This window comes from Schistocerca piceifrons, chromosome X (genome assembly GCF_021461385.2).
Source record: "Schistocerca piceifrons isolate TAMUIC-IGC-003096 chromosome X, iqSchPice1.1, whole genome shotgun sequence".
Classification (NCBI taxonomy): Eukaryota; Metazoa; Arthropoda; class Insecta; order Orthoptera; family Acrididae; genus Schistocerca; species Schistocerca piceifrons.
Window position 1 is genome coordinate 86,665,709 of NC_060149.1, and position 24,693 is coordinate 86,690,401.

At 42.9% G+C, this 24,693-nt stretch overlaps 1 protein-coding gene across 1 annotated transcript in view; it reads right to left on the reverse strand.

Annotated features, from left to right (window-relative positions):
* The window catches only part of LOC124721828 (UBX domain-containing protein 4-like), a 138,794-nt gene extending 114,674 nt beyond the window's left edge, over window positions 1-24,120 (reverse strand). Inside the window, exon 1 of the mRNA XM_047246949.1 lies at window positions 23,789-24,120. Within this exon, the coding sequence (XP_047102905.1) occupies window positions 23,789-23,873 (85 nt within the window). The 5' untranslated portion in view covers window positions 23,874-24,120. The remainder of the gene's footprint in view (window positions 1-23,788) is intronic.
* Window positions 24,121-24,693: the final 573 nt, after the last annotated feature.

Here is a 24,693-nt window from a genome sequence, read left to right on the forward strand (position 1 = left end):
TTCTCTTCAGAGAACCGGAAGCCATTTGCCACGCTCCATGAGTAGAGGCTGTCTAGACAACGCTGAAGGCAGCGCTCCAGGAGGCATGTTCGCTGGGCACTGCAGTAGATCGCGAAGTCATCGACAAAGAGAGAGCCTGAGACATTAGGTAGAATGCAATCCATAATTGGGTTGATCGCGATGGCAAAAAGGGCTACGCTCAAGACGGAGCCCTGAGGCACTCCGTTCTCCTGGAGGAAGACGTCGGACAATACGGAACCCACACGTACCCTAAACTTTCGATCCGTTAAAAAGGAATCAATAAAAAGGGGCAGGCGACCGCGTAGGCCCCACCTGTGCATAGTGCGGAGGATACCTCCTCTCCAACAGGTATCATAAGCCTTCTCCAAGTCGAAGAACACGGCCACCGTTTGGCGCCTTCGCAAAAAGTTGTTCATGATGAATGTCGACAAGGTCACAAGGTGGTCAACAGCGGAGCGGCGGCGACGAAAGCCGCATTGGACATTAGTAAGTAGTCGTCAAGATTCAAGAATCCAGACTAACCGAGCATTAACCATGCGCTCCATCACCTTACAGACACAGCTTGTAAGAGAAATGGGGCGGTAACTAGAAGGAAGGTGTCTATCCTTCCCGGGTTTGGGTATAGGAACAACAACGGCGTCACGCCAACGCCTGGGGACTTGACCTTCGGTCCAGACGCGATTGTAGGTACGAAGAAGGAAGCTTTTGCCCGCCGGAGAAAGGTGTGCCAGCATCTGAACGTGAATGGCATCTGGCCCCGGAGCAGAGGATCGGGACAGTGCAAGCGCACGTTCGAGTTCCCGCATAGTAAAGGGGGCATTATAAGTTTCCAGATTCAGCGAGTGGAAGGAAGGTTGCCGAGCCTCTTCTGCCTCTTTCCTGGGAAGGAAGGCAGGGTGGTAATGGGCGGAGCTTGAAACCTCCGCGAAAAAGCGGCCAAAGGCGTTGGAGACAGCCACAGGATCAACAAGGACCTCATTACCCGAGGTCAGGCCAGGTACCGAGGAGTGGGCCTTAATGCCCGACAGCCGGCGCAGGCTACCCCAAACGACAGAAGAGGGAGTAAAACTGTTAAAGGAGCTGGTGAAAGAGGCCCAACAAGCTTCTTTGCTGTCTTTGATGATTCTACGGCATTGCGCTCGGAGTCGTTTTTATTCAATACAATTCGCCAACGTAGGATGGCGGCAAAAGTTGCGTAAAGCACATCGTCAAGCACGGATAGCGTCCCTACAAGCCTCGTTCCACCAGGGGATGGAAACGTGACGTGAAGAAGAAGTAGTACGAGGAATGGAACGTTCGGCAGCATTGATGATAACAGCCGTGAGGTATTCGACCCGACTGTCACAACTGGGAAAATCGTGGTCCGGAAAGGTCGCCAGGGAGGAGTAAAGTCCCCAGTCAGCTTTCAGTATGTTCCAGCTCGAAGGACATGGGGATGGGGTGTGGTGCAGGAGACGAACGACACAGAGGAAGTGGTCGCTCGAATAGGTGTCAGAAAGGACATACCACTCGAACCGACGGGCAAGAGTGGTAGAACAGATCGAGAGGTCCAAGTGGGAGTAGGTATGAGTAGAGTCCGAGAGGAAAGTCGGGGCGCCGGTATTGAGGCAGACAAGATTGAGATGGTTGAAGACATCCGCCAAGAGTGAGCCTCTTTGACAGGATGCAGGAGAGCCCCAAAGGGGATGATGGGCATTGAAGTCGCCAAACAATAAGAACGGCGGGGGAAGCTGAACGATCAGGTGCATCATGTCAGCCCGACTAACAGCAGATGATGGTGGAGTGTAGATGGTACAAACTGAAAAAGTAAAAGCAGAAAGAGTAATGCGGACAGCTATTGCTTGGAGTGGGGTGGTCAATGGGATGGGATGGTAATAGACATCGTCCCGAACGAGCAACATGACCCCACCATGAGCTGGGATACTGTCCACAGGGGTGAGGTCATACCGCTCCGAGGTATAGTGGGTAAAGGCAATACGGTCAGTCAGGCGCAACTTGGTTTCCTGGAGACCAAGGACGAGCGGACAGTGCAGGCGGAGGAGTAGTTGTAATTCCTCCCAATTAGATCGAATACCTCTTATGTTCCAATGAAACAACGCCATCGCTAGTCAAAAAGTTTGGGGAACGAGACGGGGGAAGAGCTGGTCACCTCGACGGCCGCGGAGGGCCAGGTTGCGAGGGAACAACGCTACAACCGACGGGAGGCGGATCCGGTTCCATCGACTCGTCGCCAGCTGCGGCCACTGTCCCTGGTTGTGTAGGAGGGGCCGCATCATTTGCCGACGAAAGGCCGGCGGAGCGCCTGGCAGCAGAGCGTCCCGGCGAAACTGAGGACGGCCGGGAGCAGCGACTCACAGATGAAGCGTCAGATGAAACGCGCCGGGGTGGAGAGGGGGATAGAGACTTCTTCTTGGAGGCCTTCTTGGAAGGCCGAGGAGGCACAGGGATGGTGGGCTGGACCCGAAGGAGGTCTTCACGCGCGGGGTCCGTTTTGGAACGCCGGACCTCGGAAGCTGGGGTCCGGAACGTTTCCCCGATGGACGCCTGAGAAGAGGATCGCTTCTCAGGTGGCGTGGAGGGAGGAGGAGGAGGAGGAAGGGTGGCCCCTGGGGCAGAGGAGTTGGGGGCCACAGGGGAGGAGGATTTGGAAGGGAGGGATTTGGGAGGCGGAGGCAGAGCCCCCTGATGGGCGGAGGAGGCGGAGGGGGGGGGGGGGGGACAGGATAGGGGTGAGGATACCGCGGAAGGAGTGGACACAACTGAGGCAAACGAAGTGGTCAATGGCATGGGATGAAGGCGGTCATACTTCTTCCTGGCCTCAGAATAAGAGAGCCGATCCAAAGTTTTGATTTCTTGTATCTTCTTCTCCTTCTGATAGGCGGGGCAGTCTGAGGATCTAGACGAGTGGACGCCAGGACAATTAATGCACCGAGGTGGTGGGGTGCATGTACGTTCCTCACGAAGAGGACGTCCACAATCGCCACAAAGGGGTTCAGCCTCACACCGTGACGACATGTGCCCAAAGCGCAAACACCTAAAACAGCGCATAGGAGGCGGGACGTAAGGTCGCACGTCACACCGGTAGCACATCACCTTTACCTTCTCCGGGAGAACGTCCCCCTCGAAGGCGAGGATGAAGGCCCCAGTGTCGATGCGACGGTCTTTGGGGACGCGCTGGACTCGCCGGACGAAATGCACGCCTCGGCGCTCCAGGTTGGCCCTGAGCTCCTCATCAGATTGTAGCAGGAGGTCACGATGAAAAATAACCCCCTGCGTCCGATTTAGTGCCAGATGTGGGACAATGGATACTGGGATGTCCCCTAGGCGGTCGCACGCCTGGAGCGCCGCCGACTGTGTGGCGGAGGTGGTCTTGATAAGTACGGACCCTGAACGCATCTTGCTGAGAGCTTCGATTTCCCCGAAGATGTCCTCAATGTGCTGAACAAAGAACATGGGCTTGGAGGTGGCGAATGTCCCCCCATCGGTTCGAGAACAGACCAAATAGCGGGGGAAATACTTCGCCCCAAGCCGGCGGGCCTGTCCCTCCTCCCATGGAGTGGCCAAGGGGGAAAGGGCAGGAGAACCAGGACTAGAAACGGTACCTTTTCTTTTGAAAGACTCGGCCGCAGAGCGACCTGATACGTGTTGACGTTTCATCTGCAAAACGTCCGCCCCGATACCACCCACTCCGACCAGGGGCTCTCCCCACGGGCGCCACCCAGCCGCAGCAAGGGCCACCTGGCAGGATGACCATTGCCGGGAGTCCTGATGCCCCAAGGAGACGGGCATCTACTCCTTGGCCGACGTGGGGAGGGTGCAGCTCAGGTATCGGCAGTACGATCCCTGTGTTGTCAGGGGGCTACAACCTAGAGGGTACATGACGACCCCACCACAACGGGCTGGCTACCGTGCTGGATTTCTGGTGCCATGGAAAGTCCATCATGATCGCTGGGGCAGATGGAGATGCACTATGGGCGTAACTTGGACAACCCATCAGGCGTTTAGGCCCAATTTGAGGAATAGTGGGTATGGTTACAACGCCGGTACAATACTGAGTGACAAGGTCTTAGTGCACTTAGGACCAGTGGTACACCACGTAAGGTGTCCTTCCCCAAAAGGCTCGTACTTCTGTAGAATTTTGAAAAATGGAGGTCAAACCCCAAGGGGGACCATCACATGGAAGGCCGAAACGGTTGAAACTCCTTTTAGTCGCCTCGTACAACAGGCAGGAATACCTCAGGCCTATTCTTACCCCGGACCCGCAGGGGGGTCAAGAATGCGGTGACTGCCCTGGAAAGGAAGGGCTGTCTTTACAGACACTTGGCATGCAACACATAGCAGATAACTCTGCAGAAATTACATACGCAAAATGGGAGGAAAATAAACTAATTAAGAAAACTGTTACCTTTGACAGTTACATTGATGAACTTGGTAAATGGCCAGTGAAAGCAGTAACACACCAGCATCTGAAGAAATTGCAACAACAACACATTGCAGAAGTGAAAGTGTGTGTACAGGCTGAAGAACTATGTTTAGTGCTTCACTGTGATTTTGCTGAGAACTGACCTGTAATTCTCCCACAAGAAATGCAAGGGTATCATTGGAGTAATGACCAGGTTTCAATTTTTACAGGACTGATATATTTTTCAAAAAAGACCACAAGTGTTGCAGTTATAAGTGAGGACACAGGACATGACTCAGCACATGCTTTGCTAGCAAAGTGCAAAATTCTTCAACTGCAAACAGGGGCAGAGAAGATCATCATTAGTTCTGACGGTGCTCCTAGTCATTTTAAAAATCGTTACCTGCTGTTTGATTTGAGTAAGTCGCTTGTGCCAACTGACTGGGTATATAGTGCTACTGGTCACGGGAAGGGGCCTTTTGATGGTGTAGGAGACCTGCTGAAGCACCATGCTACAAAACAATCTTTTTGGACCAAATACAGCAGCGATTCAGAATTCTTAGGATTTTATGAGAGTCATGAAATCTTACACATCCACAGTCCTCATTCCAAAGAGGAAATCTAAGAATTCCATGAGCAGAAAAAAGAATGATCCAAACAAACTACTCCTATGAAAGGAATTCAGAAGACACATTTTTGGACTCAAAGTGATGGGCAAACACACACTGCATACACTTTAAAGAGCAAGAAAGAAGAAATTTCGTTTGTTCGGCCAACACCTCAGAAACAGCAGGATAATATTCAGATTCACAACCTGAGAAGGGGGATATTTGTGACCTGTGTATGACTGTGACTGGTGGATTTCAGAGATTATAGACACCAGTTATGAGTTAAGCGAAATTGTAGTGTACTTTATACTACCACATGGACCAGCTTGGATATAGGTTTCCAGCTGAAGGACAGTAACAATGCCAACACTGTTCACTTCCTGTTCATAATGTTTTGAAGATTGCAAGTGCTCCAGTTTGTATTGGTTCAACAGGAAGGCATCACTCTATATCAAAGGAAGATCTGAAGCAGTGAAACACATTTTTAGTTCATTGACTGGCTAATTTCAGTACAACACAGAGTGCACAGAAGTTCTATAAATTGAATTGAAGGTCTTTGGACATTTCACATACATTTTGGAAACATTTAAAATGGTTGAAAAATGAGTCTCTTACTCATCTTTCAAAACTAAAATTATGTTAAATAAGGCTAGGTTTTGATTTTTACAAGCATGTTATGTGATAATAAAACAGGTTTCAGATATGGCAAAAATTTCAATTGTTTATAAAACCTGTCAAAAGTGGAAGCTCTGCTTTTCATGGAATGTGGAACTTTATGGTACTAATCAACAGAAAAAAAAAATCAAAATTTTATGGATTGGAAAAAAAACCTGTTAATTATAAAAAAAGATCAGAACGCTATAGTAAAAGAACTTTGACAGATAAGACTAAATGGAGGATTTCTGTGCACTCATAAAGTAATTATCTTTCAAATTAAATAAAACCAACAAAATATCTAGAACTGTTCCAGAGATGCAGCATTTTAAAATTTTTCCAAAATTCGCAACTTTAAAACTGTACGCGTAGTGTCATCTTTGGAGGGCTGTATCTTGGAGCAGAAACTTTTTTGGAGAAAACAACAAAAATACATGTTCCTTAATTACTCCTTCATTTTAACATATGACCAAATTCAGTAACATCGGAGACTATGAAGGTAAGATTTTTTTCCTAGCCTGCCTGAATTGATAAGGACTATGTCCATTTGATATTGCATTTATAACCCTGTCTCCACCTGACCAGAAGTCCTGTTCCTCCTGCCACCAAATTTCACTAGTTTCCACTACATCTAACTTCAACCTAACCATTTCCCTTTTTAAATTTCCTAACGTACCTACCCAACTAAGGGATCCAACACTGCAGTCCCATCCACAGAACGCCAGTTTTGATTCTCCTCACGACGGCATCCTCTTGAGCAGTTCCCGCCCAAAGATCCCAATGCAGGACTATTCCACCTCCAGAGGATACCATAATCATTTGATCATACAGTACAGCTGTATCTCATTGGAAAAAATTACAGCTGTAGTTTCCCCTTGCTTTCAGCATTCATAATACCACCACAGCTATGCTACTTTGGCTGATGCCACATGGCCAACCATCCAGAGGAGTTTTGAGATAATCAAGGTCAAAGGCTAAGGTTAATGAGTGGAATGAGAAAAATCTTAAAAACCTGCCGTGTAGTATATCAATTTAAAGGTCTACTCATTAGCTTTTCAATGATAGTCTTAGAGTCATTGCTATATCCGGATTACAATCAAAATTATAGATATTTCTGTTGAGACAGATGCTTGTACATTTCACACAATTTTTGAACTTAACTGACCTATAACTTTCTTTACCTCTACAAACTGGTAGTTTTCATTTCTCTTATCTGAATCACTGAATGCACCAAATTTGAAAGAGATCTGTTAGGGTCATGTTGAAAATGTTACTTTTATGCATACGACTAACATCTAATTACCCTGGTACTGATATACCATTGGCAGTTATATGAGGGGGGGGTGGGGGTGGGGGGAAGGAGGAGGAGGAGATTAGTGTTTAATGTCCCATTGACAACCAGGTCATTAGAGACGGAGCTATCTCGGGAAAGATCTCACATACAATATAGGTTTAAGAGCCCTCCAGAGATCTACAATAGTAGGTATATGGGTTGACATCCCCAGAGTACCAAGAATTTGTTGTGGTAATTTTTATACTTTTCACTTTTGTGCTGCACTCTTTCGGCCTAATTTTAGCAGTTCACCAGGTATAGGAAAGCCGATTATGAATTCTAAACTTCCTATGATACCACTATCGGTTCTGAAGGCTGAAATGGGTATCAAAAGTGGGGATGAATTACGTCATGTGCTGCACTATTGTGGCATTACCTTACACAGGATTGATGACTTTACATAATTCGGAAGCACCGCATAATGGGCCCAAGATACTGAATTCATGTGAGCTGGTGTTACAAGCTATAGCACCATCACTACACCACAAACAAAGGTATCTTGAGTAAAACTAACGTGATAGCAAAAAATCTACCCTGGATAAGTGTAGCATGACACAAGCAAAGATGAGATCAAGATTGTGAGAATGGCAGAACTCAGGAAACTGTAATACCTAGAGGAAGTGACTCAAGTGTTAACTGTGTGATGAGTGAGGATTATATTACAGTAGTACATGTAGAAGCTAGAAAAGCACCTGTGGCAAGAAAATACATCAGTTATTATCGCAGATCCTATGAGGCACTATAAGGTGAAGGTTTTCCATTGAAGTAAGGGGTTTTGGATATAAGACATCCCAGCCACAGAGGAAACAGTGAGATGCAAATCATACCAGCTTCAACTGATGGAAAGAAACATATTTATTTGAGTAAATGAGATTTCCTGTGGTTATTCGAATATGATGAGAAGTTGATGGATTTTATCTTTATGAAGCAATCTGATGGTTTTCTATAAATTAGTCATTGTTATCTTGTTGTTGTTGTGGTCTTCAGTCCTGAGACTGGTTTGATGCAGCTCTCCATGCTACTCTATCCTGTGCAAGCTTTTTCATCTCCCAGTACCTACTGCAACCTACATCCTTCTGAATCTGCTTAGTGTATTCATCTCTTGGTCTCCCTCTACGATTTTTACCCTCCACGCTGCCCTCCAATACTAAATTGGTGATCCCTTCATGCCTCAGAACATGTCCTACCAACCGATCCCTTCTTCTGGTCAAGTTGTGCCACAAACTTCTCTTCTCCCCAATCCTATTCAATACTTCCTCATTAGTTATGTGATCTACCCATCTAATATTCAGCATTCTTCTGTAGCACCACATTTCGAAAGCTTCTATTCTCTTCTTGTCCAAACTATTTATCGTCCATGTTTCACTTCCATACATGGCTACACTCCATACGAATACTTTCAGAAATGACTTCCTGACACTTAAATCTATACTCGATGTTAACAAATTTCTCTTCTTCAGAAACGCTTTCCTTGCCATTGCCAGCCTACATTTTATATCCTCTCTACTTCGACCATCATCAGTTATTTTGCTCCCCAAATAGCAAAACTCCTTTACTACTTTAAGTGCCTCATTTCCTAATCTAATTCCCTCAGCATCACCCGACTTAATTAGACTACATTCCATTATCCTTGTTTTGCTTTTGTTGATGTTCATCTTATATCTTCCTTTCAAGACATTGTCCATTCCATTCAACTGCTCTTCCAAGTCCTTTACTGTCTCTGACAGAATTACAATGTCATCGGCGAACCTCAAAGTTTTTATTTCTTCTCCATGAATTTTAATACCTACTCCGAATTTTTCTTTTGTTTCCTTTACTGCTTGCTCAATATACAGATTGAACAACATTGGGGAGAGGCTACAACCCTGTCTTACTCCCTTCCCAACCACTGATTCCCTTTCATGTCCCTCGACTCTTATAACTGCCATCTGGTTTCTGTACAAATTGTAAATAGCCTTTCGCTCCCTGTATTTTACCCCTGCCACCTTTAGAATTTGAAAGAGAGTATTCCAGTCAACATTGTCAAAAGCTTTCTCTAAGTCTACAAATGCTAGAAACGTAGGTTTGCCTTTCCTTAATCTTTCTTCTAAGATAAGTCGTAAGGTCAGTATTGTCTCACGTGTTCCAGTGTTTCTACGGAATCCAAACTGATCTTCCCCGAGGTTGGCTTCTACTAGTTTTTCCATTCGTCTGTAAAGAATTCGTGTTAGTATTTTGCAGCTGTGACTTATTAAGCTGATAGTTCGGTAATTTTCACATCTGTCAACACCTGCTTTCTTTGGGATTGGAATTATTATATTCTTCTTGAAGTCTGAGGGTATTTTGCCTGTTTCATACATCTTGCTCACCAGATGGTAGAGTTTTGTCAGGACTGGCTCTTCCACGGCCGTCAGTAGTTCCAATGGAATATTGTCTACTCCGGGGGCCTTGTTTCGACTCAGGTCTTTCAGTGCTCTCTCAAACTCTTCACGCAGTATCATATCTCCCATTTCATCTTCATCTACATCCTCTTCCATTTCCATAATATTGTCCTCAAGTACATCGCCCTTGTATAGACCCTCTATATACTCCTTCCACCTTTCTGCTTTCCCTTCTTTGCTTAGAACTGGGTTTCCATCTGAGCTCTTGATATTCATACAAGTCGTTCTCTTATCTCCAAAGGTCTCTTTAATTTTCCTGTAGGCAGTATCTATCTTACCACTAGTGAGATAGGCCTCTACATCCTTACATTTGTCCTCTAGCCATCCCTGCTTAGCCATTTTGCACTTCCTGTCGATCTCATTTTTGAGACGTTTGTATTCCTTTTTGCCTGTTTCACTTACTGCATTTTTATATTTTCTCCTTTCATCAATTAAATTCAATATTCCTTCTGTTACCCAAGGATTTCTACTAGCCCTCGTCTTTTTACCTACTTGATCCTCTGCTGCCTTCACTACTTCATCCCTCAAAGCTACCCATTCTTCTTCTACTGTATTTATTTCCCCCATTCCTGTCAATTGCTCCCTTATGCTCTCCCTGAATCTCTGTACAACCTCTGGTTCTTTTAGTTTATCCAGGTCCCATCTCCTTAAATTCCCACCTTTTTGGAGTTTCTTCAGTTTTAATCTACAGGTCATAACCAATAGATTGTGGTCAGAGTCCACATCTGCCCCTGGAAATGTCTTACAATTTAAAACCTGGTTCCTAAATCTCTGTCTTACCATTATATAATCTATCTGATACCTTTTAGTATCTCCAGGGTTCTTCCATGTATACAACCTTCTTTCATGATTCTTAAACCAAGTGTTAGTTATGATTATGTTGTGCTCTGTGCAAAATTCGACCAGGCGGCTTCCTCTTTCAATTCTGTCCCCCAATCCATATTCACCTACTACGTTTCCTTCTCTCCCTTTTCCTACACTCGAATTCCAGTCACCCATGACTATTAAATTTTCGTCTCCCTTCACAATCTGAATAATTTCTTTTATTTCATCATACATTTCTTCCATTTCTTCGTCATCTGCAGAGCTAGTTGGCATATAAACTTGTACTACTGTAGTAGGCGTGGGCTTCGTATCTATCTTGGCCACAATAATGCGTTCACTATGCTGTTTGTAGTAGCTTACCCGCATTCCTATTTTCCTATTCATTATTAAACCTACCCCTGTTATCTTATGGTTGGTTAAAACTAGGTAAAATGGGTAGGGTCACTACCATAGATTCTTCATGTACATAATCTAATGTCTGTATCCTTCTACACAACTGAATACTTATGGAAACTTGTGAACAGCTACAGATTTCATGATTGCAGATGTCAAAGAACCTAAGCAACCTTATCCCTAAGAGCATGTACTGGCACTGCTGTAACTGCAAGTCAGTTTGGCAGTAATGCCAAGAATTTCAATGTTGCATAGACTAGTGTCAACTAGTGACATCGCATTAGCTAACTTAGTGTCCATTTCTAGCACACGTACATTGTCTCCGGAATCACATCGTGACAAGAACTCTACGCACTCTGGAGAGAATTTTGATTTATAATTGACACACACTAATGTAACAGAAGGGGCGAGGGGGGCGCGGATGCTAGCATCTACACAGCTAACCTTTGTCAGAGCAGCACCACACTAAATTAGGGAACTGAATTTATCTGTAAATGGAACATATGTCCTAGTGCAGATGAAATACTGCAATGCTGAGGAATTTTAAGACAAAGTCATTCACTTACAATCTCGAAGGCACACGGCTGGTGACACACCCTATCTGATAACTGCTTCCAGTGTTAATTCGACATGTAGCAAGACTCCTGTAACCACACATCAATGCAGCATTTAGTAAATCGCCTGCACATGATGTCATCGTCACCAGACAGCAAAAGAAATTGGCATGGGGCACTACAAATAGGCAGGGTAGATGGTCTAGCGAAGAGTTTGATGACAGAAATCAGTGGGCCTGTGTGTTAGGTCACACATCCTCTGCCAGGCAGCCACTGACTGTTCCTTGGAGTCCGAGGTTTGATGTCACTGGGCTGTCCACTGAAACCAGTGAATATGGTGAGCCATTACCCAATTGCTGCCAGCTGAGTTCTCTGCTAGCCGTGGTGCTCCTGTCTACACGGTTGCTACATACACATTAACTGGCTAACACTACTTTCACACTTCATCAGAATGCTACATAACCAGTGTGCGTGGCCTTCAGGCAAGAACCCCTCTGCAAAACCCGTACAAAGACACTGTGGAACGACACCAGGCTGCACACACCAAACTTGAAAGCATTTCTGTATCTGCTCCATCTGGATGTAATAGTTTTTTTGAACTCCATCGATCTTGTTGTAGTTACCCTCACCTTCGATGGAATCTTCTCTCCCTCAGCCACTGACCGAACTCACAATGCAGGAGAGCAGTCACACAATCCTGACAGACTGAAGCAATGATCCTCCACTTCAAAATAACAGGTAGCTACAACTGCAGCTCTAAAGGTGTGATATAGAGAAATATGGTGACTTCGTCACCACTGTTTCTGGCATGGTTTTTAATGTTCCTGCCACATATCTTGATGCCTTTTTAACTAGATGGAGTCATTCATATTTCATTCTAATGATATTGCATGCAATTAAGTGTTGTGTATTCTCCTCCCCCTCTTTCCCCTGCTCACTCACTCTCTCACTCTCTCTCTTTATGTGAGGAAGGTCAGAAAATGAGAGGAGTGTTGTCCCAAGTACATCACACACAGTCTCCTCCCACCAAATCAACCAACCGACATCACACACAAGTGGGAGAATATATGCCCACATTTTAAGCAACTGAAACAACACCTCACAGGTGGAGGAACATAGCGTTTAATCATCACACAGATATACCATTACCTTAAACTGCCACTATGTACTGTATTATCCTTCAGTCCTCCCTGGATTCGACGAACAATGTCAACATCCTACTGCTCTAAGTTAGTGAGTAGTTCCTTGTCAGTTTGTAGTGTCAGATACTTACGAAATAAGAGCCCCCTGAGTCGAGTTCAACATTTTCTGATGATTTATTGAGATTGGTAGATCTCCAAGCACGTACCATGATTGAAGTGCCTCCCACTGAGTGGGGGTTTGGGTCCCGATCAATACCGACAAGTTTCTCACCTTCTTTAACTGTGATTTCGACAACCTTATTGTTGACTTATACTCTTCGTGGTTTCAAAGCCATGAAGTGTTCCCCAATACTCCTTGAGTGCACTATGTACTCAGCAAATTCATTAGTTTGACTACTCTTCATGTGACCCCATTCCTATGGTTTCAATAAGGACAGAAACACCACAGGATTATAAGTTCCTGCATTAAAATAGTTATTCCTCTTAATGAGGCAGCCACTTCAGCATGGCAATCATGGTGTAACATTTTTATCTTGTACACTGTAAATCATCTATCATGATGCCACTGACTTCTATCAGAGGTTCTCCCCATGGCCACTACCTCACCACAGCAATACCTACAAGAGAAAGTGTTGTCTCCAGTTCTATTCTGATACTCCTCTTGGCTGGAGTGCGGTCTAGTTGGTGGAGGTACTTTGCTGCTCAATGCGAACAATCCCCAGTTTCCTCCAACCTCCTGGACAGTCAGCCTGTGTCCCTACATGAAACTCTACAAGGTTTGATTTCAGCCACAATGCACTGTTCACTTGAACAATGGTACACAATCAAATTGTGTGTGAAATTTATGATGTCCATTGCCTAACCATTCTAAATGGTTGAGCAGGGTCATAAGAACGAACGTCCATTAAAATGACAAGTGTTTCAGTGGCAAAAAATGCTTTTGGAAGGCTCAAAAAATGGCCGGGGGGGGAGGGGGGGATAAATAAAAAAAAGGGGGGATTTGTGTATGTGTCAGACCATACAGCAATAGTTCCTGGAAGTTCCACAAAAACAATACACACAATCACACTACATTTTTGGTGAGGGTTTATCAACTCAAAAATGACCTGGAAACGCTGCCCCGGCGCGCTATAGTCACAATCTCACTCCAGCAGATTTTTTTTTCTTTACCTGGCTCAAGACATCTTTGAACGGTCATATCTAGACCATTGACAAGACGAAGGCCGCTGTTATGCATAAACTCAAAGAGAGTGCAACCCATGCCTTGCAGAATGTATGTAATGCTTGGAAATTTCACTGGCCAAAACATATTGACACAGGAGGGCCTATTTTGAAAAATTTTGATACACTGCACTGTTCTGACCAATAAATTAGTTTTTTTGGACTTAGTGACATCACTTTCTGGACAAACCTTTTACCTGCCATATTAGCCATTGCCCAGATTTCCCAGTGCCCTGGGTTTACCAGGCAGCTACTCCTTGGCATACAAGAGTTGTTTACCTGTTGGGATCAGCAGTGTGATCCCAACAGGTACTACCGACACACAGAAAAACCATTAGCTATGATAGTGGATGTTGGGCGATGATGTTAATCCTTTCGACAGAAGGGTTGGTTGGCTTTTATGCTCAGTGGATACAATTTGTGCTACATAAAGTGTCCATTCTCATACAGCTCAAACTTCTGTGAAATTTGGAAAATGTGGAGGTCAAACTCTGAGGCAAGCAAACATTAAAATCAAATACTTTGAGAGTGTTCTCAGGTAAGAGACTTTTCAGGGGTTATCCTGATGGACATTAAGTCACCACCATGGATGCTAACCAAGTGTCTCCAGTTCAGTGCCTTTTGTGAAAGGAAAGTTTCACCATGTGTATGTTTTAACTCGAATTCCACTCGTTGACAGTGGCCTACAAGAAAAGAAGGAATGTTGGAATGGTTCCAAGTCCCACGCTAGGCAAGCACGTTCAGGAAATTGTTGTGAAAGGGTAGAGGGGGGGGGGGGGGGGGGGGTTTGCCACCAAAAGCCGTTAGTTAGTTAGTTAGTTAGTTAGTTGGAGGTCAAAAATGTGACCTAAATTTCTTTGGGCTTTGTGAGCGATCTTTTGATAAGAGTCTGCTACAATAGCAGAAAGAGGTCCTCACATGTTCAATAACATTGTCAAACTGTCAATATATTGACCATTTGAGAGCAAATATTGATGTATTGTCAACATTACTGAACCTCAAAATATTCTCAGTTTCTCAACATAAAGTGAGGTCAAGTACTGATGGTTTGAAAACATTCTCTATTCAGAAGTTGACAGGGCTTCATAAATCAGCCACACAGCATTAGTGTGCACAATTTACATTTTCAATTCACCTTTGTGCATATCATACGTCATCTCAGATTCAAATTTTCATCTGTAATATGCTTATGAAAGGGTAATCATTGTATACACTATTTTACGATGGTCAATGGACAATTCACTATGACACTGCTTACTTCATAAATTTGGAAAATAGAACAGACTGGGAACTACACAGCAGTTTCTAAAAGTGTTTCCACTTCAAATGCATTATATATCTGCAGTAACTAGTAAGAGGTCGGTGAAATTCATGTTAATTTCATGAAATTATCACAAAAGGTAAAAAAAAGTTTGATCTTAATTACATGAACACATCCTTGCCAGGCAGATATAATTGCTTCACAGTGTTCCATATGATTTTACTACTTACAGTATTATACTTCAAGTATTTGAATGACCTGCCTGTTGGTAGAAATCTCTATGCCACTCCAAACATGTCAACGGCAATCTGTCCCTGATTAACTTACTTTCTTCCGCATTTTTTTATGTATTGACATTAATAATTTGTCTTATAATGCAGGACTCATCCAAAAATAATTTATGAAATTTTTTGCGCATGGTTCTTATTTTAGTCAGTAACTTCATGTGTGATAAGTAGCTCCTTTCTTTCAGCCATCTTCTAGCCAGTTTCCTCTTTTTCATTGTTTTGTGTTGTTACAGCTAATGTAATTGTGGTACACACTTTCTTTATGCTGTTCGGCATCTTCCTCTCGGAAAATCACGTTAACAATTGACAGCATTGACAACAATATTGAGTGTGTGTGGGTTCCTTCAATATACTGATTGTCTGACAAACTAGTATTGTCAATAAATACTGAATGTGTGCAGGCCCCTTAGGCTTCTCTTTGGACAGTAAAAGATGTTTCAATCAACATCTCCCTAAAGCCCTACTGTTTGTTTTACATTTATTGTGCTGTAGGCACTGTTTCTTTAGAAATTTCTTTACAGATAATGTAGAGCTATACCTTAGAGTGTCCCCCCCAATCATGAACTGTTCTACTAGATACATATCTATCCTGTGTTTGCTCAACTATTCTCCTATATCTGACTGTAATTGATCCTGTCCAGACATAAATGATTGATGTTTATTAATGAGATAGAATGCTACCACCTCTTTATACACTTCCTGAATATTTAAATCATTCTACTAAACGTAGTTGTCAACTGTATTTCATTGAACATTGTTGCTATAACTGCTTCATAGTCACAGGCATCAGTTTCAATTTGGACATCCTGAAAGACATCAAGCCTATTTATTCCCATCACATATAATTCCATCATGAACTATCTACTGTAAGTCCTTTTCAGATAAAGTATTTAGTATTGTCTTGCTATGCCACCATCTAGTATTATGTAAGCAGGGTAGCTTTTTATTCCTGCTTCAAACGCTGGGACTTCATTATGAATGCTTGAGCATTTTATCACTAAGATTTTCATAGTCTCATCTATGCTGGGCATTTATTCAGATCTTTTTATACACTACTGGCCATTAAAATTGCTACACCAAGAAGAAATGCAGATGATAAATGGGTATTCATTGGACAAATATAGTATACTAGAGCTGACATGTGATTACATTTTCACGGAATTTAGGTGCACAGATCCTGAGAAATCAGTACCCAGAACAACCACCTCTGGCCGTAATAATGGCCTTGATAAGCCTGGGCATTGAATCAAACAGAGCTTGGATGGCGTGTACAGGTACAGCTGCCCATGCAGCTTCAACACAATACCACAGTTCATCAAGAGTAGTGACTGATGTATTGTGACGAGCCAGTTGCTCAGCCACCATTGACCAGACGTTTTCAATTGGTGAGAGATCTGGATTATGTGCTGGCCAGGGTAGCAGTCGAACATTTTCTGTATCTAGAAAGGCCCGTACAGGACCTGCAACATGCAGTTGCGCATTATCCTGCTGAAATGTAGGGTTTCACAGGGATCGACTGAAGGGTAGAGCCACAGGTCTTAACACATCTGAAATGTAATGTCCACTGTTCAAAGTGCCGTCAATGCGAACAAGAGGTGATTGAGACATGTGACCAATGGCACTCCATACCATCACGCTCAGTGATACGCCAGTATGGTGATGACGAATACACGCTTACAAAGTGCGTTCACCACAATGTTGCCAAACACGGATGCCACCATCATGATGCTGTAAACAGAACCTGCATCCATCTGAAAAAATGACGTTTTGCCATTCGTGCACCCACGTTCGTCGTTGAGTACACCATCGCAGGCGCTCCTGTCTGTGACGCAGCGTCAAGGGTAACTGCAACCATGGTCTCCGAGCTGATAGACAATGCTGCTGCAAACATCGTCAAACTGTTCGTGCAGATGGTTATTGTCTTGCAAATGTCCCCATCTGTTGACTCAGGGATAGACACGTGGCTGCACGATCCATTACAGCCATGCGGATAAGATGCCTGTCATCTCAACTGCTAGTGATACGAGGCCATTGGGATCCAGCACGGCATTCCGTATTATCCTCCTGAACCCACCGATTCCATATTCTGCTAACAGTCATTGGATCTCGACCAATATGAGCAGCAATGTCGCGATACGATAAACCGCAATTGCGATAGGCTACAATCTGACCTTTATCAAAGTCGGAAACATGACTGTACGCACCTCTCCTCCTTAAACGAGGCATCACAACGTTTGACCAGCCAATGCCCGTCAACTGCTGTTTGTGTATGAGAAATCGGTTGGAAACTTTCCTCATGTCAATACATTGTAGGTGTCGCCACCGGCGCCAACCATGTGTGAATGCTCTGAAAAGCTAATCATTTGCATATGACAGCATCTTCTTCCTGTCAGTTAAATTTCGTGTCTGTAGCATGTCATCTTCGTGGTGTAGCAATTTTAATTGCCAGTAGTGTTATATTTTGGGGTCTCCTGCAGCTGTCATTATTTGAACTGGATGGCGAGTTCCCTAATCTAAACAACTCTTATGTGCAGCTCACCCCCAGTAGCTATTTGTGTAGCAGCCACTGAAGTACAGTGCACCTGAGCTCCTTGGGGGAGGAGAGCTACACTTTTTAATTCTACGATACAAGCCTAGGCAATGACAGTCTAGCTTTTTAGAGAACCTTTGAAGCCTCTGGACGAGCCTTCCTCTTTGGCTAAGATATAGAGAGCCATGGTCAGTACTGGAGACAATGCTTCAGATTGTGATCGTCAACTGAAATTCCATGAGGGAAGCTGGCCTTTTCCACCTTCTCTGCTATTCCCTGTAATAACTCTCACGTACGACTTCTGAGCCCAGTTGACAGGTAACATTTTTCCAATGTAGGCAATCACCTGCAGCTGGGTACAACCTGTTCCCTCAGTGGTTGGAATAACAGCCTCTTCAAAATGCTGAACGAGACACCATGGAATACACAGGGATTGCCCAATGTGAAGCTTTTGTTGTTATCACTTCCCTAGGGGGTACCACATTTGCAAACATTTGGAATGCTGACATTTAAGAGACCATTAGCCATTTTCATTTGCTTCCCCAAAAAAGACACAGCAGGCTTCCCAACTAGTGAAGTGTGCCACACTGGTTTGGTTTTTATTTCAGTTCAAGAGCACCTCAAATTTGCTCATAGTGCCCTTGGTTCTCCCTGGTGTCTGCCTCCTTTGTTCAGGGCCTTTAGACCTCCAACTGACATGTTAGTCACAGTCCTGTCGACAGGTAGTGACAGATCCTTTATTTCCTGGAGAGGAGACAGTACCAATGAGAGAGGGCAACACTTACGGTATCTCTCGTGTGTCTCGTATGTGAAACTCATTTTAGTGTGCATGTTTATCTGTATTCTACTAAATTGTTAGAATGTCATGTTAATTATTTACTTCAAAACTGGCATAAAAAGACAAATGTAAGAAACATTCAGTGTCAAGATTTAATCCAGACAAATCTAGTATATCCTCAATGCTCTCCTACCACTATTTGAAGTCATTAACTGGCAGTAATAAAATACACTGATAGAAAAAAAGGACCGGCACCAAGAAGGAGCTGTGTAACAAATGGAAGTTGGTAGGTGTGTTTCTACATCTGACAGCAGTCAATGTCCCTTCAAATTTTTGCACCAGTCGCATAAGAGTAGTGCCACTATGTGGATGCAAATAATCAGGTTTGGTTTAATTACACACTGTGACTGTCATTAGCATTGGACATAGTGAGTTGATGTTAGTCATGAATGTCTTTAAGGCTACAGAGACTCCATTATCAGCATCTCACTCAGTTTGAATGACATTGTGAAATAGGGCTACGAGAAGCTGGATGTTCCTTCTGCGACATTGTAGAAAGACTTGACATTAATATAGCTATTGTACATGATTGCTGGCAGCAGTGATCACAATAATGTACTGCCACAAGATGACTGGTCTTCAGACAGCCATGTAGTACTACCGAGAGGGAAGGTCATTAGGTTCGGCATACGGCTCTGGCGCATTGTACTGCATTCAGAGCAGCAGTTGGCACCACAGTGACAGAACGAAGTGTTATAAATTGGTTACTTCAAGGGGAGTCCCGAGCCCGACACCCTGTAGCGTGCATTCCACTAACCTCAAACCATCTCCATATATGAATTCAGTGGTATCAAGCGAGAACTCATTCGAGGGGAGGGTAGAGATCTGATGAGTTTTCTGATGAAAGATGCTTCTCCTTTAGTGCCAGTGATGGCCAAGTTGGTTAGGAGGCCGGTTCAGGGCCTGCAACCAAGCTACCTGTGTGCTAGACACACTGGACCTACACCTGGAGTTATGGTCTGGGGTGTGATTTCTTATGACAGCAGGAGAACTCTTGTGGTTATACCATGCACCCTGACTGCAAATTTGTACGTCAATCTGGTGATTTGACCAGCTGTGCATCCATTCATGAACAGCATTCCAGGCGGAGTTTTCCAATAGGATAATGTTCACCCACAAATCACTGTTGCAACCCAAAATGCTCCACAGTGTGTTGACATGTTGCCTTCACCTGCTCAATCACCAGATCAGTCTGCAATCGAGCACATATCATCATTGGATGACAACCTGAGTGTCATCCACAAACAGCATTAACCATCCCTGCATTGACAAACAAACTACAACAGGCATGGAACTCCATCCCACAAACTGACATCTGGCACCTGTAGAACATAATGCACACATTTCTGTATGCTTGATTTCAACATTCTGGTGGTTACACCAGTTATAAGTGGACTATTATTTCACATTTGCAATGGCTTATCTCGTGCTTACATTAATCTGTGATCTTTTGGAACTCTGTGGATGTCAACCCACATTTCTATTATTGTAGATCCCTGGAGAGATCTTAAATCTATACTGTATGCAAGATCTTTCCCGAGATAACGGCATCTCTAATCACTGGGTTGTCAACGGGACATTAAACACTAATCTCCTTCTGCGCCTCCTCCTCCTAGATAACTGACAATGGTACATCAGTACCACAGTAACTAGATGTTAGTCGTACGCATAAAAGTAACATTATCAACATGACCATCTCAGATCTCTTTCAGATTTGGCGCATTCAGTGACCCAGATAAGAGAAATGAAAACTAACAATTTGTAGAGGTAAAGGAAGTTACAGGTCAGCCGAGTTCAATAATTGTGTAAAATTTACATGCATCTGTAACAATATAAATAACTACAATTGTGGTTGTAATCCAAATATAGTACTGAATAAATTAATATGCTACATACCAGGTCTCTAAGATTTTTTCTCATTCCAGTCTCTGACATTAGCCTTTGACCTTGATTATCTCAAAACACCCCCACCTACATTTTTTTTTAATGTATTGTATTGCTCCAGTAAGTTACTGTAATAGGAACTTTAATCACTTAAATACATTACATAGACAAATGTATTCCTGCAATTTCATTACTCTACAGTAATTATTTTTTTGGTGTTGCAATTTCTCCCACCAGTGTAGTTTACTGTATAGATCAAATAGCACACAGCCTATCTTCAGCATTGACACCTGCGAATGAACTGTTTTCAGGCCATTCATTTATTATCTTGGAAACACATTTTGAGTTGTTGCTGATTGCAACATTATTCTGAACAAGTAGCACAAGTGATATTCAAATATAAAACAACACACTGAATAGTGAAGCTACTGCATTATGAATACAAATACAAGCAAGAAATTTATCATAGTGGGCCAGCTTCAAAGTTGCAATTGTTTAGAATAGGGTAAAGTGTCCTAAATATGATACAAAATCACAAAACGTTTTCATTTTTTAAACAAAAACAGTACCTGAAAGTAAAAAAATTTATATGAAAGACAATGTTAGCTGCTTTAAAATGGCACTGTGTTTAATTCTTTAGAGCTGCAAATGTAAAACAAAAATTAATAAAACTATAATTTTTTTTGGACTGAAAATCTTAAATATGATATGACTGGTTCAAAATATGATGCACATGAGGTATTCCTAAGTACAATGAAGATAGGAGATTGAGGTCTTAAAAATGAGATACAGCACACAAAAAAATGATACTTATGTATAACTGGGAGTTTTCTTTCACAGATTTTTTAAGGATATTTATGGCATGAAATGAACGTCGGTGTCAACTACAAAAACTTGCAGGGTGTTCTCTTCCGAAATGCTGAGCTCTGGCTCACTGATATATGTGGATTTGTTCAGGTCAGTTTTGTTTTGGATATTGTATCTGTGTAATTTTTCAGGCTCCAGTCGATGAACAGGATACCGTGACCTGTCAAAGAGGAAGATTTCTGTGTTCTTGAAGCCTGATATCATGTTTTTAGGTTTCAAAGCATCTGGCCATACTTTCCACACAAGATCCACAAATTCTGATTTAGATGGTTTTCTCTGATTGCTTTTTTGGCACTGAATCAACTCAGTATTCCAAGTGTCTTTGAAAGGCTTGAAGGAACACTTGTCTGAAGATTGCAGCTGGTCAGTTGTATGTGGGGGCAGCTTCACGATTGCAATTCTCACATTCCTTGCTTTTTCAATTACTGTGGGATCTACATGACTAAGGTGACCATCCAACCGTAGAAGTAAAGGTCTCTCTTTTACAGTGTCACAGAAATGACTGAAGTAGCTCAAAGAGATTGATGATGTCATGAAACCATTAACAGCAGTTGAATAAAATGTGCCAGATAAATCACGTGCTCCATTCCAGGAGCTCCATAGCTGCACTCCCTCAAAAATGATAAGTGGTGGAAGAACCCTGCCAGCAGCTGACACACAAGCAAGCACTGATGTATTGTTTTTTCCAGAACCGTGAATATCCTGAAAAAACTTCTGACCAATACCTCCAACAGCTCGTACCCTGGAAGGATCAGCTGAAAAGTACATCTCATCCAAATTCCATATACTGGCTGGTTTATCTTTGATGCCCAGCTCTTCCATTATTGCTTCTAATTTACCATAGAAATCACAAATAATAAAAGTATCACTTGTAGCTTTTCTACGATTCATTTCAAGAGCTTCCGGCTTATTCAGTGTTAATGAATTTCGTGAACAGAAATGTCTAAACCACTTTGCACCAGGTTTTCCAACTTTAAAACGAGTGGTCAAACCATTTTGTTCCACAAAGTCTTGAACAACCAGCAACACTTCAGTTCTTGTCATTGGAAATCCCCATTTAGCAAGTGTCTTTAAGTGATTATCTAGTTGTTTCTTGATCAGCTGTCAAGTCGTTTTTCCTACCTTGCACACCTGAGTGACTACCATGTACCCTTCTGCACAGGAACATTTTATCCTTTTTATATTTCAATGCTACCTACTGGAGTGAAGCTCCATCTTTTACCTCTTTTATGGCTGAAGAAATATATTCTTTACTATATGACCTTTCTTTTGTCTTATATGAAGGTGCCATACTGTTCCTGTCATGACCCAAAATATTCCAATTTAATATTATATAATATTGGCATAAAATAAATTTAAGAACAGTTAGAGCCTAGTCTAGATGAAACCTATACTTAGCCCTACCTGTAAAAGATACCTGAGAGGAATAGCAATACACCACTAACTCAAAACTGTAGCACAGTCTATATCCTCTGCTGCTGCTTTTGCTGCACTAATGTCAACAATAGCATGAAATAAAGCACAACTGCTACATAATTGTCCTAACAACAATAGCAAGCAATACAGCACAACAACTGCTGCATTACTGCCAATTGCAGCAAGTAACACACATTTCAGTGAACAGAACGGCATGATTAAAAAAACAAAGAGTGTACCACTTTTAGGAAACTGCTGTATCATATTTTGGAACTGGAGTGCATCATATTTAGGGATAATACTGACTGTTTATTAATTAACTCCATATGATAAATGTGAAGGTAATGAATAATCCAGCAGACAGAGCACATCTTTCTGTCTATGTAATCCAAATTTGGTGGGTACAGGATCAATACTGCCAAGATTGTGGCAAATGTTGTAGAAATGTGTGCACATTTATTTTCGATGTGAAAAATGGTGACTGAGTAAATAATTTTTTACATCACTGCTGAGTTTATAGTGGAAAAAACAAATTATGACTGGCCATTCCCAACTGGGTGTACCATTTTTTTGGAAATTTTTTGCTGTATCAATTTTAGGACACCTTACTTAATAAACTGGTTACAAGCAAAGTAGTTTAAACATGGATAAACATTTCCCAGCTGTATGTATGCTCATGCTGAGACGATATGTCTGTACAAATAAGCGAAGAGACTCTTCAAAAATATTTTGTTTTAAATATTTAAATAAACGAAAAGTTGATTTTTCTACGGAAATTTCTGGCAAACTTTGTCGCGAGTAATGTTTCCTTACTGTGTATTTTGGTCACTACACAAATTTTGTCACAAATCTTCATACGACGGTTGGAGACGAAAGTTTTATCAAATAGTCGGCTAACAGTTACATTAAGGCACCAGCTGACATTGGGTTCTTTCTCCAGACTCACAAATCTCAGGAGTAGTTCAGCCAAAATGTCAAATTCGCTTTCCATTGATGTATCACAGTATCTGTAGTTACCTAACAATATTCACCATCAAACTGACGTTGCATACTGTGGAACTGATCATGTTGCTACAAGTAGTATCAAGTAACAGGCAAACAAGTAAATATGCTCTCCGTAAACAAAACTTACCGTCAACGAAGAACATAAGCCACGAGTTCTCAGATCTAAACGAAGACAGTGCAGTAACAACCCCATCACCTAATGTCGGCTGCATTCTTCTACAGCTGTCTCGAAAACAGACGCCGCGACTTTCTCACAGATTGCTACGAAACACCGTATTACCACAACATTGCCCCATAGACAACAACCCACAAAACAACAGCACAATATTGCACAGTGGTGGACTGGTGGGGATTATAAAGGCAGTGATGAAATCTAAATGGAATTTTTATATTTTATGAAGTTGCCAATACCGTTAATAGTTATAGTTCATTACTGATAACATGATGTAATATCTTTAAATTTTTTTTTGTTTATTCTTTGGTAGCAAAGATGTGATGATTCTGGGATAGCTGCTAAGTAAAGTCAATAAAGAAGTCTTGAAGCAGGCCAAGTGGCGTATGTTCTTGGTGAATTAAAATTAGACTAAATATCGTCAAGCAACATCTTTTGGGAACCGCCGCAAATATTACGTCACAGCAGTTATATTTGGTGACAGCTAGCTAAGGCGTGGCACGTGTTCAACCACGTGACGGTCGTTCCCAGAGCGCGTGTGCCCATCGTCAAGTTCCTCCACTGTCGCAGCAACACGAGCTGTGACGCAGCCTTCACGAATGGCATCGGTTGCCACAATGCTCGGCTGTTGAGATTTGTGTTGTCCCTGGACAGCCGCATCCGGCCCCTCCTGTTGTTCCTCAAGCGCTGGGCTTACAGCATAGACCTGACGCCGGTAGCAAGGAACTCGCCGAGACCGGAGCTGACGTCCCATGCTCTTGCTATTGTCACTTTCACATTCCTACAGACGGTGAAGCCTCCCATAAAGGATATGAAGGAAGCTGCGGACTACAGCCTCAAGGTTGCAGGTTGGGAAACCG